General features: G+C 61.6%; 1 protein-coding gene across 5 annotated transcripts; it reads left to right on the forward strand.

Annotated features, from left to right (window-relative positions):
- Positions 1–4,053: 4,053 nt before the first annotated feature.
- Tns2 (tensin 2) lies at positions 4,054–18,553 on the forward strand. Of its 5 annotated transcripts, none has more exons than XM_055618216.1 (30): positions 4,054–4,212; positions 7,827–7,935; positions 8,380–8,417; positions 9,217–9,255; positions 9,560–9,598; positions 9,747–9,796; positions 9,999–10,170; positions 10,440–10,490; positions 10,756–10,878; positions 10,966–11,030; positions 11,320–11,418; positions 11,818–11,901; positions 12,172–12,284; positions 12,369–12,429; positions 12,528–12,603; positions 12,819–12,948; positions 13,043–13,108; positions 13,195–13,308; positions 13,447–14,646; positions 14,773–14,920; positions 15,011–15,570; positions 15,672–15,761; positions 16,051–16,176; positions 16,357–16,449; positions 16,560–16,637; positions 16,774–16,851; positions 17,218–17,386; positions 17,747–17,815; positions 17,898–17,927; positions 18,039–18,553. In XM_055618216.1, exons 1-30 carry the CDS (start codon positions 4,138–4,140, stop codon positions 18,175–18,177), a joined length of 4,284 nt encoding a protein of 1,427 aa, XP_055474191.1. In that variant the 5' UTR covers positions 4,054–4,137; the 3' UTR covers positions 18,178–18,553. The 5 variants fall into 5 exon arrangements, with proteins under 5 accessions (XP_055474191.1, XP_055474195.1, XP_055474193.1 ...); XM_055618218.1 differs by lacking the exon at positions 4,054–4,212 and adding an exon at positions 5,926–5,982; XM_055618217.1 differs by lacking the exon at positions 4,054–4,212 and adding an exon at positions 6,651–6,836.
- The last annotated feature ends 100 nt before the right edge of the window (positions 18,554–18,653 follow it).

An 18,653-nucleotide genomic window follows, 5' to 3' on the forward strand; every position in this document is an offset into this window, starting at 1 on the left:
GGGGAGGTGATTGGTGTTTATCCCAGGTCATGAGGGAAGTGCTGTGACCTCCAGTGAGCGCATGGATAGAATGGGCATTTCCTGGATGAGGAAGCACTTGGGGGAGTGGGGAGTTCCAGCCCTGTGTGTCCTGGTTTTGCCCCTCTAAACACTGTCCTCTCTAAAGGCTCGAGCATACCCACATTCTTTCAAAACCTTGCCACTCTGGTCATCTTGTGTTCTTGATGGCGTTGTCAGCTTTCCAAGAGCAGCCTCTGAGGCACACACCTGCTCCCACAGACGGTTTATCTTGGCCGCCAGAAGCTGTGGCCTGAGGAATCACTGCTTTTCTAAAGCAAACCAGATCTGTGGTGTCCTTGGTTCCTGCCCGTCTGCCTGCTCCTGCTGCTTTCTCCCCTTGGGGGTCAGGGTACTTAATTGATGGGCTGGGGGTGAATAGGAGTGCATAAATGGGGTGAGTTGAGTTGGAGGTCTTCCACCTTGACTAGGCTGTTTTGTGGTTTCTATAAGTTCCCTTCACTAGAACCCCATGCCGGCGCTTGGGTTTATAATGTATGTGACCTAGACTGGTTTTCTGCTTAGGAGAGTTGGCTTCTTGACTCCCCTCAAGAATAAAGGATAATGGCAAAGAAGTATTGAACAGGGTCCTGATTTCTCTTGCAGCACAGTGGCTTGGCCTGTCTGCTTTGATGTGAGGGATCAGCTCCAAAGATGGCAAGCTTCCTGTGTGGGAAGTCAGGGCCTGCAGACAAATAATACCTTGGTCTTAACGTGAAGTCCTTGGCCTGCTGTGCAGGAGCATGGCGTGCTGCAGCAGCGGGTGTAGCAAATCACCCCTGCGGTGGGTTTGATTGCCGAGTAGCTGGAAGCGGGCTTTTGCAGATGCCCACGGTTGAACGAGTTTTTAAAAACCATTGGTTGTAGACAATGAAAAGGGAGTTTGCCCTCTTCTTGTCTGTTTCCCTTCCAGATAGTTGCATCCAAAAGAAAGCTGTTTGGTCCCACTCTCCTCCTCTGCTCCTCTGTTAAAATGAAAACAGGGGTTGGCTTATGTCCCGCTCCTGAATACATGTAAAATTTGTACAAAGATATCTTCTATGAAAATGATTTGTAATCTGTAGACATTACTTGGGAGATGTCTTGAGATGTAAAATCCCATCCTTTGGGTTGAGGGTTTTTTGTTTTTCTCCAAATAAATCCAGTCTTTAAAGTTGATAAATGCTGAAATTTTTCTGGTATTCCCTGTGCTTTATTGTTCTCCCCTCCCTGTGAACAGCTCTCCTTTCCCCATCTCTGGTCCTTTGGTTTTGCATGGCAGAGGGTTGTGGACCTCAGTACATGAAGTCTGTCCTCATCTGCTCCAACCCCCAGCATTGTTTTCACCAAGTGTTAACACCTGAGTCTGCGAGGTGCGGGCCATGCCTCCTCCCAGTCCACACTGTATGCAGTAAGCTGCCATGGAGCAATTCATAGAGACCACTGTCCTTTGTGAGATGCCTCAGATTTAAGGGAGGAGTTTTCCAGATAAAGCTGCTTATCACTGAAAGGAAAAGGGCTTAGAGTAGAAGCAGAGCCTCAGCCCTGAGTCCCAAGGAATTGGAACACATATAATTGACTCGTATCCAAGATGGGGAATGAATGTTGTGACTGGCTGCTGGCCATTAAAGGCAGCTGCTTTCCTCTGGAACTCTGTAGACCAGGCTGACCTCAAACTCGACATCCACCTGCCTCTGCCTCCCAAGTGCTGGGATCAAAGTGTGTGCCACCACTGCCTTGCCAATGCTTTTGTTTTCTAACAAGGCCAAGATTGGCAGGTTGGAATCCACAAGCAGCTGTGCTGTGCGAGCTTCCCAGGCTCTGCTCAGAAGCTAGTCCCAGTACGCATGGTTGCCATCCAGCTGCAGACAGTCAACATCTGGGAGAAGAGGGGTTAAAGACCTTCCTGGACTGCCAGGAGAGGCTAGGCCTGGTGGTGTCATTTCCTCCTGTGGAGCCTCCTAGCTGCAGGGTTGGGGCTAATCCTCACTGCCCATCTGCTCCTGTCAGCTGGCAGAATGCAAGCACAGTGCTCACGTGACAGGCTTGAGTTTAGGCTGGGGACACTCCTAACTGAACCAGGCACTGTGCTCTGGAGTCCAAGCACTGAAGGCCGAGGTTCCTGCTGTGTCACCTCAAGTGCTTCTGGCTCACAGCATGTACTCTACAGGAAGTTAAGAGCGTCATATCTGCTCTGGGAGCAACACTTGACAAATAAGCTTCGTTTCTCAGCAACCATTACAGCCCCAGGGCTACGAGTGAAGGGGGACTTGCCTTTCCGCCTCCACAAAAGTCTGGAAGAAAATTCTGTTCCCGCCCAGCTGCAGCAACCTCCTGGTTGGACAATGCTTGCTCTGTCCCCCAGGAGGTCCGCCTCTGGAGTTGGCTCGGCCCTTGCCTCACACTGCCCTTCCTGGTCCTTAAAGCCCAGACCGGCCACTGAGGCTCTGGCCCAGTGCTCTTCAGCCAGGACAACTCTCAAGACCCACCCAAGAGACTGCCTGCGTCAGTCATGGGCATGCGATCGCAGGCTGTGGAAGAGGGCCTTCTCCCCTCCGTACCAAGATGGACCTCTCTCTGCATAGTCAAGGTGAGAACGTCTTCATGGGGGGAGTCTGTGGGTGGCCGCTAGCACCCACAGCGGCCAGGCTCGCCCTCTCCCCTGCCCTGCTGCTCTGAGCAGACAGACCTGGCGCGCTCCCCAAGCCGCCCACTTCTACCCTGTCCCCGCCAAGCACCGGTACCTGGAGGGCGGTGATGAGGCCGGAGGTGAGGGTTCAGTACCCATCTGTGACTCCTCCCTCTTCCAGTTCCTCTCAGGCTGCTCAGGCAGGATACCAGCCTGATGTGAAGTTCCAGTCCCGCCCACCCTTGGGACCCAAACAATGTAGCTCTCTCCTGGGTAATTTTACAGATTAAAAATCTTCATCCAGGGCTGATACATCTTAGCACCCAGCCAAAGCCCAAGAAGGGCTGGGTGTTAGAAGAGCTAGCTGCAGGCATCGAACATTTTCATATTTCGTGTTAATTACAGTATCTAACCTTGCACTTACCCCTGAGCCTCCAGCTCTTCCACTGGGTTGGGCTCTTCTCTCGCTCCATGGCCGTGGCCATTCCCTCCCCAGCGCAGCTCTAGGCCCCTGGGGCTCCAGCTGCTATAAAGCGCCCACTGATCTGTAAGATCCACCAGCCAGGCTGCCCAGCCTCTTGCCAGCTGCCAGATTGCAGTCAGGTGCTCCATTCTGCAGTAATCAGAACCAGACCGCCAAACCCAGCCTTTGCCAGAACAGGATGAGCGTGCTCTGCTGAGAGACTGGCGGCAGGCAGAGGCAGGCCAGCAGGCCCAGAGGGCTTGAGCAGTGCTGGGTTGCTTTGAGCACCCACCCCGGCGCCGAACTCGAGGCAGTTCCCACTTCTCAGCCCTGAGGTCCAATAGCTCCATTGATTCCAAAAGGGAGATGCCCGCGGGGAAGGTAGCAGCAAAGGAGTTTAGGATCTGCCAAGCAATGCTGGGAACGCGGGAATGGTAACAGGTTCAAAGATGCTAGGGCCACATCCCTCCCCTCCCTATGACCATGGCCCATAGCGTAATTCCGGGAAAAGAGGAGAGAAAACTCCAGGAAGCGGCACCCTGAGACCTGGCCGGGCGAAACGCTAGGTGTCTTAAGTCTAGCGCCTCCACCAGGCGTGGCCTGGTTCGGGCCAGGATCAGACCAGGTCCCGCATCCGGCTCCTGCGACGGAGACCCCACCGCTGTTCTCCGCGGAGTCTGTGCCGCTCGCGCGTTTCTCTCCGCGCTGTCCCCTGGCCTCTGTGCCCCCTGCAGGCTGTCCGCAAACGCGCCGTCCCTCCCCGGCTCGGTCCGCAAGCCTCGGCTGGAGCTGCCTGAGCGGCTCGCGGGAAGGACAGTGGGAGGAGAGGAGGGAGAAAGGAGGCGGCGCGGGCGGGGAGCGGGGGGAAGGTGACGATTGGAGCCCGGAAAGAAGGAGGGAACCGGAGGGCGGGAGGAGACGGCGGGCAGCGGGCACAGGGCGCGACGGGAGGGAGCCAGCCGAGCGCCCGTCCCGCCGCCTCCCGCGTGTCGCGGCGCGGCTGGCCGGGATGGGCTGGCCCGGGGGCGCCCCCTGCTGCTGCCCCGGCCCGCCGCACCCCCGGCCCTCGGGGCGCCCCCCACAGGTGAGTGCCTGCGCCACGCCGGGCGGGAGCGCGGGCGGCGGCCTCTGCGTCACAGAGCGCGGTCCGAGCCAGGGCGGGCGCCAGAGGGCGCGGAGCCACGGGGCTCGGGGAGCGTCGGGCACGGCGGGAGCCCAGGCTGGGGCTGCGGCCCGCACCGTCCTGCGCGGTCCTGGGCGGGGCGGGGGGGGGGTGCGGGGGGGCGGTTGGCGACTCTGGCTGACCAGGGGGCGGGGCACCGCTGTCGTCCTAGCTCTCACCGCCACGCCTTCCCGGGGCTCACTGCGCACTGCTCTAAGGTGGGGCCGCTCGCTGCCAACATCCCCAGCTCCAGCGACAAGCGCACTTTGAGCACAAGATGCCCTTGGCGTCTGGCAGCAGTGTTGTGGCCTTGACCTGGCAGCGTGCATGCAAACTTTTTCCTCCCATCTGGGACAGACACTGAGGCAGAGTGCAGTAGGCAGATGACGCTGATCCCTCCTGTCAATCAGCCGTCCTATATCCTTCTACTTCCGACCTGCCTAGACACCCCTGGGTCCCTCTGGACACACCCTTGAGTCCTACCTCCCATCCCCTCCCTCCTTTACTGGGCCTCACTCCTCTGTGGCCCGGCTCCCAGCCTCTCATCCAACCACAGCTATTTCCAGGAAGGGGGGTGTGTGGGTGGGTGGAGGGGTTTCTCCAAACAAACCCAAGGCTTCGGAGTGAGAAGGGGCCCGTCTGGGGAGAAGCAAAAAGGCTCTGGAATATTCCAGGCAGGAGGTGGGAGGCGAGGATCCATGGGATCCAGCGAGATCGCCTCAACTACTCCCCAGCGCACGCTGCCCCTGTCCTTTCAGAAGTCCACCACTCCCATGGAGGGCACTCAGAGCCTCCAGCCCTCGCCGTCACTGAATCACTCTCACTTCTCTAGGTCTGGGTGGGCCGATCAGTTCAGTGAGGCCAGAGGATGTTTGGGGACCTGTCCCAGAGGGGACCCGGCTTCCAGTCCCAGCAGAGACAGCAGATGTGAGACTATATCCCTTAGGAGCAGAGGGAAAGCTGGGTTAGGGAAGCCACAGTCACCCAGGCACTGCCCTGACCCATCTCTGCCAGCAGGGCTGGGTGCTGAAGCAGGCTAGGCCCAGTTGCCCACCTGGCCATCGGCCTGGAATGTCCTGGGACACAGCCAGGACTCTAGGGATTGAAGAGGCAACCCTCTCAAGTTACAGGGCCGGCCCACGCCTTGCCATTCAGGTGCCACCTTCAAGCCAGGGTACACGGGCCACAGGCTTCCTGGAGAACTGGAGCATGCAGACAGCGGCCTTGGGCCTCTCAGTCTGGCCACAGTTCTGAAGCGTCACAGAGAGGACTAGACCAGCCCTTCGTCTAGATGGACATAAGGCAGAGGAGGGAGGCCCTGAGGGACCCCGGGAGAGAAGCCAGAGCTGGGGGAGTGGCACTGGACATTCAGTAAATACCATGCAAATGAGGATGACACGCCGGTACATTCTTTCAAGTGACAGCTATAGCATTCCAAAGGCTACTGTCCAGGGCTTGGGCTGAGAACCCCCAGGCCGTTGACCCTTGTTTAGGAAGGTTGTTCCATCCTCTCCAAGGCCCCATCCACCTCCTTCCCTTGACTCCTGGGACAGGAAGTTGGCCCTATTCCCAGGAGGGACGAAGGAGGCCCTAGAGGGGGTGGAGTGTGTGTTGGGAGGGGGCCTCTGTCCGGTCCTCAGGCCCAGTGACAGCCACAGAGGAAGGAGAGCCAGGCCCAGAAGAGCCATGAAGGTAGCGTCCTGTGGAGGTGGGAGGGTGGGATCCCCAGCAGTCTCGGGTGCAGGACTGGGCCAGGAACTGTGGGTTGTACCTGGAGAGAAGCTGGGGTCGTCAGGAGGAACTGCCAGGTGCTTTGGGTTAGAGCAAAATGGACCCGTCCTGTGGACAGTTAGGCCTCCTGGCTGGAACTTGGCCTTGAGGGGGCACTGCAAGCCCCTTTTCCCATCCGACAAGACAGCCCTCATCCCTCCTTTCTTTCACCCGCAAGATCTTGAGTCCTGTGCGGCCAGGGGCACCGGTTCCCAGTCCCACTCCCTTCCCACAGGAAGTCCCAAGGGAGCGTAAGAGTTCAGGCTAGGGACTGGCTGGGACAGAATGTTCTCCACCGGCCCTTTAGCCCTGCCCTGAGACCCGAATTCCCACCCTGCGCCACTGGCTGGTTCCAGGGCTGGATCTCAGGACCACAGAGCCCTGCACCCGGGTGGGAGGCAGCTCGGGGGAGATGGGGAGAGCCAAAGAACTTAGGCTGACACTCCCAGCAGGGTAGATCCTGGGAATCTGATCTCCTGGCCTCCCCCACATCCTCCCCCACCCCACTTCCTGGAGCAGCGACCTGCCCCCTTCCCGCCTGCACTTCCCTGCACTTCCAGGGCCAGGCCCCTCCACACACCAGCCAGACAGCCTCCCCTCCACCCAAGGGAAGCGCTGCCTCAGCCAGGCTGCTTCCAGGAAGCCCCAGGCCAGGCCCCCGCATTGTTCAGGCCCTGCAGCCAAGAGCCCAGCCAGACACCATGAAGTCCAGCGGCCTTATGGAAAGGTTGCTCAGAAACCTGGGGTGGAGGGACAGCAGCCAGGCCACCAGCAGGGTAGGACTGCCCACCAGCTGGGCGAAGGTGGGGCAGGGCGGCGGCTGGGAGCAGGAGGATCCTCTCCTGCTGTTCCCCCTCTCAGCATTCCCTCATCCCTTTGGGCCCTGAGGTGGCGGGGATGGCAGGGCTTTCCTACCATCTGTTTCACTGCTCTGAGCCTTTTCTGACTTGAGCCTGAATAAGCCCTGAGTAAGAGCTCAAACCCTGACTTCCCGGGGAAGCTTGGGGGGAAAAGGGAGGGAGGAGGCCAGGACCCGAGGCAGGACCTACACTGACATCACCTGCACGTGATGTTATCAGCAAGTCCTGGCGGGGTCTCACCTCCAGCACAGAGAAGTTGTAGAACAGTTTGGGGACCAAACCTACTCCCTCGCTGTCCCCCCCTTCCCTTTCCTCCCTCTACCTTTCCAAGGTGTTAACACTACCCTGGGCAGATCCAGGGCACCTCTGTCCCCACTGACCTTCTGCCTCCCAACACGGCCACCCCTTCCTCCGCATACAGCTGCTGCCTGCCGCCTCAACGCAGCAAGAGTAAACATGTTGTTCTGACAGTGGGGAGGCTGGCAGGTCAGCCGCCTGGAGCTCAGGACTGGCTGCCATCAGTCCCAGTTATATGACGGTGTGCCTGTGTGACTGGGCCTTCGTCAGGGGAGGGCAAGATGGGGGAAAAGTCAGGCCCCCGCTCTGCCCTCGAATTTGAAGTGGCAGTGACAAGGACATCACATAGCAGGGCCACGTGAGGGGCCTGCGTGATCCCTTAGGGAGGAGCTGACCCAGCCAAGGTGACGCAAGGGGTCACATTCCAAGCCCTGTGGAGGACTGGCCCATGAGTACCCTGGAACAGCTGTGGCCAAGTGTGCCTTAGAGTGCAGAGACTTGGCTGGAAGAGAGGGAAGCAGCGAAGCGCTGAGGCCAGGTCCCTGCCCAGCCTTGGAGATGGGCCCACTAGGAACTCACACCCCCGTCTGTCTGCCATCCCACCCGCAGCCTAGGAAAGCAGAACCGCACAGCTTCCGGGAGAAGGTCTTCCGGAAGAAAGCTCCAGTGTGTGCGGTGTGTAAGGTGGCCATCGATGGGACTGGCGTCTCATGCCGAGGTGAGGTGCTCTTCCCGTGTCTGAGCCCTCCGCTCAGCACTTGGGGGCTGCGTGGCTCCGGGGCAGGCCGGTTGACAGAGCGGAAACAAGAGCCCTCGCCCCCCCCATGACACCCACTTTGCCACAACCCAGATTTGTGACTATACCACGTTCCCATCCTCACCTGTGACTGAGGGCTTTCCTTCGCCTCATCCTCCTCTTCCTCCTCCTCTCCCCCTGCTTCTCCCCCTCCCCCCCCCATTCATCCTATACCATAACCTCTGTCCCTCTTCCCTGACTCCAGAGCAGACCTGCTGATACCAAACCCTCCTCCCTCCCGAATGCCAGCAACATAGGCTTAGAGTCCCAGGGCTGGCTCTCAGGGCCTGGGCAAGTGGAGGACAGCCACCTCCACTGCTCCCATACGCCTCTGCTGACCCCATCCCCCTCCCTTTCTCTCTCTAGTCTGCAAGGTGGCCACACACAGAAAATGTGAGGCAAAGGTGGGTATCTGGTCTTGTCTAACGGGGGTGGGTGTCCTCTCCCTGCCCAAACAGGCCTCTTCAGCCACAGGGCACGGGTCTTCCACTAGTCTCCTGCCTGTCCTGGAGACCCCCCCTGGGTGGCAGGGGGCGGTGTAGGGCCCTTTAAAAGCCACCTACTCCACCCCTGGAGGGTTGGCCCAGGAGGGTGGACAAGTGAGACAGCGTTTGTCTTGGTGCTGTGCCCAGGCTGCAGCTGGTGAGAGGATGGGGGGGAGGAGGAAGGGCGGGGTGGATAGAGGAGAGCAGGATCTCAGAGCCCAGGCGCCCGGATGGGCCGTGCCTTCCCTCTGGAGAAGGGTCCTCAGGATGCCCGAGCTGGTCTTATCCTGGGTGATAAGGCTGAGCCTCTTCAGGTGGTACCCACCGTCCGCTAAGAACCTGAGGCAGCCCCATCTCTGAGGAACCATCCCGGTCCTCCTCCTTCAGTGCGGGGGGTAGCCCCAGGGCCTCAAGGAAGCTCTGTGCCCATGGGTGGGGTCTCAACGGTGAAAGAGGCTAGTGTCCACCCCTGGCCATTGCCTGCCTGCCTGGGTCTATATATAACTCCTGTCTTGCAGCTGGATGAATGGGGGTCTGTGTGGGCAGGGGGCTGAGAGCCAAGAGCAACAAGCGGGGGGCCTGGGGGTGGGGGACTGAGAGGCCAGGAGCAAGGCTCCCTTAAATAGAGGGACCTCGGCGAGAGCCTGCTCATCAGCTGACAGCCCCTCGCCTGCCTGCTGAGGCCGGGCACCCCACTTCACCAGCTGTCTCCTTCCAGGTAACGGCCTCCTGTCAGGCCCTGCCCCCCGCGGAGCTGGTGAGTGTGTCCTCGGATGGGGCGGGGAAGGCAAGGAACCTGACTAGTGTCCACAGGGTCCGGTAGTCTCAGAGTGGGTGACCGAGGAGGTGGCCTAGAACTGGGTGCTGCGGCAGTGCTCGGTCATCGTCAACACACGACTGCGGGAGCCCCTCGCGGTCACTGTCTTCTAGGGCCTGTTGAGGGTTAGAGTCCTGTCCCCAGGGAGTGGACACTCACGTGTTCCCCCAACCCCTGGGGGGGCCGTACTGGTCCTTGCCCTGCCCTAACCGCGCCCATTTCCTGCCCCACCTCCTCCCTCTAGCGGAGAAACACCGCCCCAGTCCGGCGCATAGAACACCTGGTAAGGGATTCCAGGGGCCTGGGCGGGGAGGGGCGAGGGGAGGGGAGCTTCAGGAGTAGGAGCCTGCCTTCCTGGAGACCACGGTTTGTTGGGAAGCCTGGAAGAGATGCAGCCAAAGAGTTGTCTCCGTACTGTTCTCATCCACCAGGGGTCCACAAAGTCTCTGAACCACGCAAAGCAGCGCAGCACTCTCCCCAGGTGAGTGAGGGCGCCCGGCGAGCGCACGTGGGCACTCTCCAGCGGACCCCCAGTAGAACACCCCAGGACAGAGCCCCCACCCGGACCACCCGCCCTTAGGACCCAGCAGGCCTCTCAGTGCTCCCCAGGACCCTGGCCATACTAGCCCCTCCCCAGGCGCCGCCCAGCCTCCGTGCCCTCTCAGCCTTGCGGCCTCTCCCAGGAGCTTCAGCCTGGATCCGCTCATGGAGCGTCGCTGGGACTTGGACCTCACCTACGTGACCGAGCGGATCCTGGCCGCAGCTTTTCCTGCACGGCCAGACGAGCAGCGACACCGGGGCCACCTGCGTGAGCTGGCCCACGTGCTGCAGTCCAAACACCGGGACAAATACTTGGTGAGGAGAGGGCTCGGCCAGATCCAGCCAATGAGAGAGCTGCGAGCTCCGAATGGGGCGGGGCTGCTGTTGGCCACCGATCCCAGAGGCGGGGCTGCGGGGGCGGGGCGTGAGGGTGGGGGCGGGGCTGCGGGCGGGGCCGGCGCGCAGCTTGCAGGGGGACTCCGCCCCAGAGAATCTGCCTGTTTTCGAACAAGATTCTCCTGGAGAATCCACCTCCAGCGCCTGTGTCTGAAGTCACCCTCCTCTAACTCTTCCCTTTATTTCAGCTCTTCAACCTGTCAGAGAAACGACAGGACCTTACCCGCCTGAACCCCAAGGTAGGAGCGAAAGGGCCTGCCTGGCCTTTAGGCCGAGCCAACCCCGAGAGAAGACTGCCTCCCTGTTAGTAGTAGTTGATGTCCATTTTCAGTCAGACCACTTAGGATCCCTAAAAACGCGGTGCGGGCGCTACCAGCCTGCTGTATGGCTGAAGAAAGGGTCCAAGCTGTTGTGGACTGCTGCAAGCTCCACCTCACCCCAGGTCCCTGGATTGTGCCCATGTGTCCCCGCCTCACGCACACAGGGCGGCCCGTCCTTCCCCAGGTGCAGGACTTTGGCTGGCCGGAGCTGCACGCCCCGCCTCTGGACAAGCTGTGCTCCATCTGCAAAGCCATGGAGACGTGGCTCAGCGCTGACCCCCAGCATGTGGCCGTGCTGTACTGCAAGGTGGGCTGGGATCTTGGGGGTCACAGAGCTGGAGCCACCTCCACCTAGAGGCCACGGGTTCCCCAACCCCGTCTCTCTGTCTCTTAGGGGAGCAAGGGCAAGCTTGGGGTCATCGTGTCTGCCTACATGCACTACAGCAAGATCTCGGCGGGGTGAGTTGCCCGGGGCCCCTCCTGGCCTGGCCCTGTCCGAGCTTCCCTCTTTAGTCAGAGAGGCCTGCACTGCAAACCTGCGTGCTACCACCTGCCTCCACACGAGCGCCAGCACTCATCAGCCGCTGGCTGGGCTAGCCTTAGGACTGTCGGCAGAGTGCCATAAGCTGGCTTAAAGTGGTGTAGCTCCTGGCTCACAGTTCTAAGACGTTAAAGCCCGAAGTCAGGGTGTCAGTGGGCCTCTCTCTCTTCGGGACCCTAGGCAGACTCCCTCCTTGCCTCTTTCCAGCTTCTGGTGGTGGCTGGCAATTCCTGGCAGCTCTTGGCTTGCAGTGGCTTCGCTCCAGCCTGTGCCGCCTCCGTCATGTCATCACGTGGCGCTCTCTTTGTGCGTCTCTTTCTGTTTCTTCTCTTCTAAGGACCTGTCCCCCTAACTGAGGGCCCACCTTGCTCCTGCATGATCTTAAGCTATCTAATCACATCTGCAAAGACCCTGTTTCTAAATAAGGTCACACCTGAGGTACATTTCTCCGGGAGGGACACAGCTCAACCCATCAGGTTGTCTAGAACTGACCCCTTTTACTAGCAAGGAAGGTCACGTTCAGGGGACAGTTGGCTGAGGCCCAACAGCTGGGACACTGACGCCACAGAGCGGCCAGCTCTCCCCACCAGCTCCCTCTACCCCAAGGGGATCCCTTGGCTCCTCCTTCCCTGGGGCTTAGGCATGGAGGGGCCAGAGCAGTACTGGTTCCTAAGCCTCCCCCTCAACCTGACCTGCTCTCCTCAGGGCAGACCAGGCGCTGGCGACTCTCACCATGAGAAAATTCTGTGAGGACAAGGTGGCCACGGAACTGCAGCCCTCCCAGCGCCGGTGAGCAGCTCGGGGGAGCCAGGCACCATGCCAAGCTCTGGGCAGTCAGAGCAAACAAGTTCAGGCTCTCCTGGCAATCATATGCTAGTGGAGTGGGAGGCAAGAAGCCATGCAGAAACCAGCTAGGTCATTCCAGCCGCTGATGGGGTCTGAGGTCTGTGAAGAGGTGGAGGAGCATTCTCATCCCGGGGTGGGGTGGGGGTCCGCACTGCGGAGTGGGGAGGCGCCTCTAGAGAAGGGAGCTGACGCAGCCCTGGCCTCCTCCCCCAGCTACGTCAGCTATTTCAGCGGGCTGCTGTCCGGCTCCATCAGAATGAACAGCAGCCCTCTCTTCCTGCACTATGTCTCTGTGCCCGTGCTGCCCGCCTTTGAGCCCAACACGGGTGAGTCCTGAGATGCGGCCCACAGGGCGGCTGCCTCCCAGCCCACTCAGCCCACAGCGCTCACGTACTTCTCCACCTCTGCAGGATTCCAGCCCTTCCTCAAAATCTACCAGTCTATGCAGCTGGTCTACACCTCTGGAGTCTAGTGAGTGCCATGCTGGGCCCTGACTCCCCTGGCCGTGCTTAGCTCCCCGAGGACCCGCCCTGGTCGCCTCTGACTGTCTGCCTTCCCTCTGCCCACAGTCGTATTGCAGGCCCCGGACCCCAGCAGCTCAGCATCAGCCTGGAGCCAGCCCTGCTCCTCAAAGGGGATGTGATGGTGAGGGGTCGCGGAGGGGGGATTCCTGAGGTGGGGATCACGGTGGGGGGGGCTTCTAGCCATATACTCAGCTGCCAAGTCGTCGCCCAAGCAGCATTGGAGGCCACCAGGGAAACGACGCCCTCTGTCCTAGAAGGACAGTTGACACCAAGGTTGGGCCAAAGCGCAGGGGGCAAAGGGCATGCGAAGGCCTGACCCTGCCTCCCCTCCCTCAGGTAACCTGCTATCACAGAGGCAGCCAGGGGACAGACCGGACCCGCGTGTTCCGAGTTCAGTTCCACACATGCACCATCCATGGACCACGGCTGACCTTCCCCAAGGACCAGCTGGACGAAGCCTGGGCTGGTGAGTCAGGCAGCAGGCAGCGAGCGGCAGGGGGGGCGGGCAGGGGGCGCCCGCGGGGCCAGGGACCTCACCGCCTCACCGGCCTCCTCCTCAGATGAGCGGGTCCCCTTCCAAGCCTCCGTGGAGTTTGTCTTCTCCTCCAGCCCCGAGAAGGGCAAAGGTGAGAGAGGGAGCAGAAGGGGCCGAGTGCTGAGGTGTGTGTCGGGGGTCCCCTGCCCCTCACCACCCCGGCGGCAACACCCACAGGCAGCACCCCGCGCAACGACCCCTCCGTGTCGGTGGATTACAACACGGCCGAGCCCGCTGTGCGCTGGGATTCCTACGAGAACTTCAACCAGCACCCGGAGGACGGCGTGGACGGTGCGGGGGGGGGGGACGGCGGGGGGGGGGGGGGGGCGGGGGGGGGGGGGGGGACTGACAGTGGGGCGGGGCTCGCCGGGGCACGCGAGCCGGCTCACGCCCCCTCCCCACCCCCTCCCCACCCCCCTCTCCGCCCAGGCTCCTTGGCGCACACCAGGGGCCCCCTGGACGGCAGTCCTTACGCGCAGGTGCAGCGGGTCCCCCGGCAGACCCCTCCCGCGCCCTCCCCGGAGCCTCCCGCGCCGCCGATGCTCTCGGTCAGCAGCGACTCGGGCCATTCGTCCACGCTCACCGCGGAGCCCACGGCGGAGTCCCCCGGCCGGCCTCCGCCCACGGCGGCCGAGCGGCAGGAGCTGGAGCGCCTGCTGGGCGGCTGCGGCGCGGCCGGCGGGGCCCGCGGAGCTGGGCGGGAGACGGCCATCCTGGACGACGAGGAGCCCGCGGCGGGCGCGGGCCTGCACCTCGGGCTGTACCCGGGCCACCGGCCGGGCCTGGGCCGCCACTGCTCCTGCCGCCAGGGCTACCGGGAGCCCTGCGGGGTCGCCAACGGGGGCTACTGCCGGCCCGAGGGCACCCTGGAGAGGCGGCGCGTGCCCCACGGCTACGAGGCGCAGGGCTACGTGGAAGCCGCCGCGGAGAAGAGGCGCCTCTGCAGGTCGCTGTCCGAGGGGCCCTACCCCTACGCGGCCGAGCTGGGGAAGCCGGGCGGGGACTTCGGCTACCGCCCGGCGGCCTACCGCGAGGTGGTGATCCTGGAGGAGCCGGGCATGCCCGCTGTGTGCTCGTGCCCGGCCTGTGAGGAGAAGCTGGCACTGCCCACGGCAGCCCTGTACGGACTGCGGCTGGAGAGGGAGGCTGGAGAGGGCTGGGCCGGCGAGGCGGGCAAGCCCCTCGTGCACCACCCCGTGAGGCCTGCACACCCGCTGCCTCTGCTGGTGCCGGCCTGTGGGCACCGCCACGCCCCGGTGCCCGACTACAGCTGCCTGAAGCCGCCCAAGGTGGGCGAGGACGGGCACGAGAGCTGCGCCTGTGCCGTGTGCCCCGAGGGCAGGTACGGGCTCCCAGGGTACCCAGCCCTGGTCAGCTATGGCTGTGGAGGTGCAGGTCCCAGCTACTGCCCAGCGTACGGCCGGGCACCTCACAGCTGTGGACCCCCGAGTGACGGCAGAGGGTACTCCAGCCCTGGCGCCCACTCACCGCGGGCTGGCTCGGTGTCCCCGGGAAGCCCGCCCTACCTGCAACCTAGGAAGCTGGGTTATGAGGTTCCTGTGGAGGATGGAAGACACGAGTACCCCCTGCCTGGGCACCTGGCCTCCGCAGGACCCTCGGCATCTACAGGTGAGGACGCTGGAGGGAGACTGCCAGGGTAGAGACATTCTAAGTGCTGCTGGGGACGCCATGGGAGGAGCCGAGCCAGTCAGGAAAGCGGGCTGCTGTTCACAGAGCTTCTCCCTCCCATCTCAGAGTCTCCTGAGCCATCCTGGAGGGACGGCTCCAGCGGACACAGCACGCTGCCTCGGTCGCCCCGAGATGTCCCGTGCAGGGCCCCTTCAGAGCTGTCTGGCCCCTCCACACCTCTGCACACCAGCAGCCCGGTGCAGGGCAAGGAGAGGTATGCAGAAGGCAGAGGCTGCTCGGGAAGGTTCTGGGGTCAGCAGCCCAAGGCAGGGGCTGTCTGACCAGCTACCTTTTGCCCCTGCAGCACCCGGCGGCATGATACCAGGTCTCCTTCCTTGGCATCTGCCCAGAGACTGAGTCCTGGCGAGGCCTTGCCCCCTGTTGTCCAGGGAGGCACTGAAAAGGCTCCTGAACTGCTGGCTACCAAGAGGCCTGAGCCGCTGGACCCTAGTCCCTTCTCCCAGACCTCCCCACCCAGCTCACCTAATGGCTGGCCGCAGGAAAGGAGCCCACCGGGCCAACCCAACAGTGCCAGTCCTTGGGGCCCTGTGCCATCCACCCTGCCTGGACTCCGCCATGCCCCATGGCAGGGCCCTCGGCCCCCCCCAGACAGCCCAGATGGCTCCCCTCTTACTCCCGTGCCTACCCAGATGCCCTGGCTTGTGGCCAGCCCAGAACCACCCCAGAGCTCACCCACCCCCGCCTTCCCCCTGGCTGCCTCCTATGATGCCAATGGTCCCACTCAGCCGCCACTTCCTGAAAAGCGACACGGGCCAGGATCTGGGCAACAGCCATCACCACCAGCCAGAAGCACCAACCATGTCACCTTTGCACCTCCTCTCCCCGATGTCACCCAGCCCCCAGGTATGAGGGTCCAGAGAGATCAGCTGTCCTTCAAAGAGTTTCATCTCCCAGAGAGGGGCCATGGGGAGCTGGGGTCTGAACTCCGTTCCTGCCTCTCCTAGAGCACCCTTTGCAAGAGAACCAAAGCAACGTCAAGTTTGTCCAGGACACATCCAAGTTCTGGTACAAGCCACACCTTTCCCGTGACCAAGGTGAGAGGCCAGAAAAGGTAGTGTGCCGTCCCTGTCCTCCCCCACCCCCAGGCCTGCCTCAGCTCTAAGTCTCTCATCCTGGTGGGCCTTTGGTTCACTCCAGTTCCACTCTTGGCTGGGTTGCTCACCAGAGCAATTCTAAGCTTTGGCCTCAAACTAAGTATTGTCCAAAGTCCTGTGACCCGAGGCCCCAGACTCCTGGCATCCCCATAGCTGTCTGACTGAGAGTTGGGAGCCTACAACCGGGCCGTGTGGGGCTGCCAGCCATCTCTCACCGTGTGCCCTGCAGCCATAGCCCTGCTGAAAGACAAGGAGCCCGGGGCCTTCCTGATCAGAGACAGCCACTCATTCCAAGGAGCCTACGGTCTAGCCCTCAAGGTGGCTACGCCCCCACCCAGCGCCCAGCCTTGGAAAGGTACGAAAAGCTCAAGCTGAGGGAGCAGCTGTAGGGAGGGGAGAAGTTGCAGGGCCAGGATGGTGGAGGGCACAGGACCTCTCCCTGGAGGAAAGGGGCAAGGAAAGCCCCCTGCTGCTCAGGACAGCCCCACGGGGAGAATCCCATACAACTTCACTTTCACCACCACTCCCTCCTCAGGGGACCCCTCAGAACAGCTGGTCCGACATTTCCTCATCGAGACTGGGCCCAAAGGCGTGAAGATCAAGGGTTGTCCCACAGAGCCCTATTTTGGTGAGAAGCGGGAGTCTGAGGGATGGGTGGCGCTCTTGAGGGAGAAGCCTCAAGAGGGCAAAGAGAAAGCTTGGCTCTCTGGGCTCCTCAGCATGGTTCTCCCCTTACAGGCAGCCTGTCTGCCCTGGTCTCTCAGCACTCCATCTCCCCCATCTCCCTGCCCTGCTGCCTGCGGATTCCAAGTAAAGGTGAATGATCCCAGCTCTCCTCACCCCTACAGCCAGCACAGGTCCTGCATCCCCCTTCCCTTAGGGCAGCCAGGGGTCCTGTGGTACAAGGAAGCTTCTCCCTCTTGACCTTCCTTGGTGGCCCTCCTCTCCCCAGACCCCCTGGAAGAAACCCCGGAGGCCCCAGCGCCCACCAACATGAGCACAGCAGCAGATCTCCTGCGCCAGGGAGCAGGTAGGGTGCCTCGCCTCCCTCCCTGCTGGGCAAAAGCACACTGTGGGCACCAGACACGGGGACACACTGAAAGGCGGGCAGAGGCACTTAACCCTCGAGGCAGGGGTGCCCCTTAGCTCTGGGAGGTGGGGAAGGGCTCGAGGGCTGAGCCCTCAGGTGTACTAGGTGGGAATCAGCTGCAGCAGAGGCAAGGACTTAAAATGTGTGTCCTTGGCCTCCTCCCACCCTTGCTGGCTGCCCTGGAGTCCGGGAGTTGCTTTCTAATTCGTTAGTACAGGATTCCAGTTGGTGGGATGCGAAGAGGCTGGTGGGTGGCAGAGCTGGGTCCTGGCAAAGCCGCGCTGGCTCACCAGCCTGTCTCTTTAGCCTGCAGTGTGCTCTACCTGACCTCCGTGGAGACAGAGTCGCTGACTGGCCCTCAGGCTGTGGCCAGGGCCAGCTCTGCAGCTCTGAGCTGCAGCCCCAACCCAGTTCCAGCCATTGTCCACTTCAAGGTCTCAGCCCAAGGCATCACACTGACCGACAACCAGAGAAAGTAAGCCTGGCATAGACCCAGCTCTGCAGAGTCTCAGGGAAGGGCCTTGGGGGCCGGGGCTGTAGTTTTGTTGTTTTTCCTTCTCTTCACGTGTGCGGGTGTGGCACGTGCGTATGCGTGTTTGCGCTTAGGTGCGACAGTGTGATAATTAAGTCTTCCTGGTCGCTGCACCTATTGAGGCAGGGTCTCAGCCAAACCCTGAGCTCACTGACAGCGAGTCTTGCTGGCCAGCTTGCTCCTGAGGCTAGAACTGTACCCCAGCTGCCTAGCGGTGCAAACTCGCTCTCTTGCTGGAGGGGCTAGCCCTGCCCCCACCCCGCTCTCCAGGAGTGACTTCCCTCACCCGCCCGCCCCTCACAGGCTCTTCTTCCGACGCCATTACCCAGTGGGCAGCATCACCTTCTCCAGCACAGACCCCCAGGACCGCAGGTGAGCTTCCTCAGGGCCCAGCCCCTCGGGCTCCGGAACCGGCCCTGGGCTGCACTCCTCCCATATGGCCCTCTCTTTTCAGATGGACCAACCCTGATGGAACCACCTCCAAGTAAGTCTCCCTGCCAAGTGCAACCTGGCCTGGCACGAGCTGCCCCTCAGGGCCTGCAGCGTCCCCCAGTGAGAGGGATGCTGAGGCCCAGCCCTGGCTCTGTCCCTGTAGGATCTTCGGTTTCGTGGCCAAGAAGCCGGGGAGTCCCTGGGAAAATGTGTGCCACCTCTTTGCGGAGCTTGACCCAGACCAGCCAGCGAGCGCCATCGTCACCTTCATCACCAAAGTCCTGCTGGGCCACAGAAAATGAAGCAATGCCACCAGCCCCACATCCACATCAACACCACACCCTCCCAGCACCCACAGCCCTGCCCTGGCCCTGGCGCCCACCCTAAGAGGGAGTGGGCCCAGCCTGGCCACTGCTCTTTCCTGCCCTTGCCTGCTAAGCTGAGGGAGTGGGCCCGTGAGATGACCTGGCATGTGAGCAGATGGCAGAGACAGGTGTGAGGAGGCATCCGGCGTGGAGCCCGGGAGGGGAACGACCCTGCCAGCTGCAGCTCCCATCATGGAGGGAGAAGGAAGAGGCTTGGGAGCTTCCTGTCTCCCTCGAAACAGAGACCAAAGTGGGGTCATGTACACAGAGGGAAAAGAGAGTCTATTTTTGTGTAATAAAGAATTTCTATAAACTTTTGAGTTGATCACTTCTTCGTAGGTGAAGAAGTGCCCGAGGTGCCCTTGAGGGCTCAACTGTGGCCCCAGCTATCAGCCTGCCCGGCCCCCTGCACT

This window comes from Psammomys obesus, unplaced genomic scaffold, assembly GCF_907164565.1.
Source record: "Psammomys obesus unplaced genomic scaffold, mPsaObe1.curated_primary_1811, whole genome shotgun sequence".
Lineage (NCBI taxonomy): Eukaryota > Metazoa > Chordata > Mammalia > Rodentia > Muridae > Psammomys > Psammomys obesus.

Excerpts from the sequence above, each read along its gene's own strand:
- Tns2 (XM_055618216.1), top strand. The coding sequence starts at position 4,138 with ATGGGCTGGCCCGGGGGCGCCCCCTGCTGCTGCCCCGGCCCGCCGCAC. Across the intron at positions 12,430-12,527 it reads GTCTACACCTCTGGAGTCTA|TCGTATTGCAGGCCCCGGAC; the intron begins GTGAGTGCCATG and ends CTCTGCCCACAG. Across the intron at positions 17,387-17,746 it reads CTGACCGACAACCAGAGAAA|GCTCTTCTTCCGACGCCATT; the intron begins GTAAGCCTGGCA and ends CGCCCCTCACAG.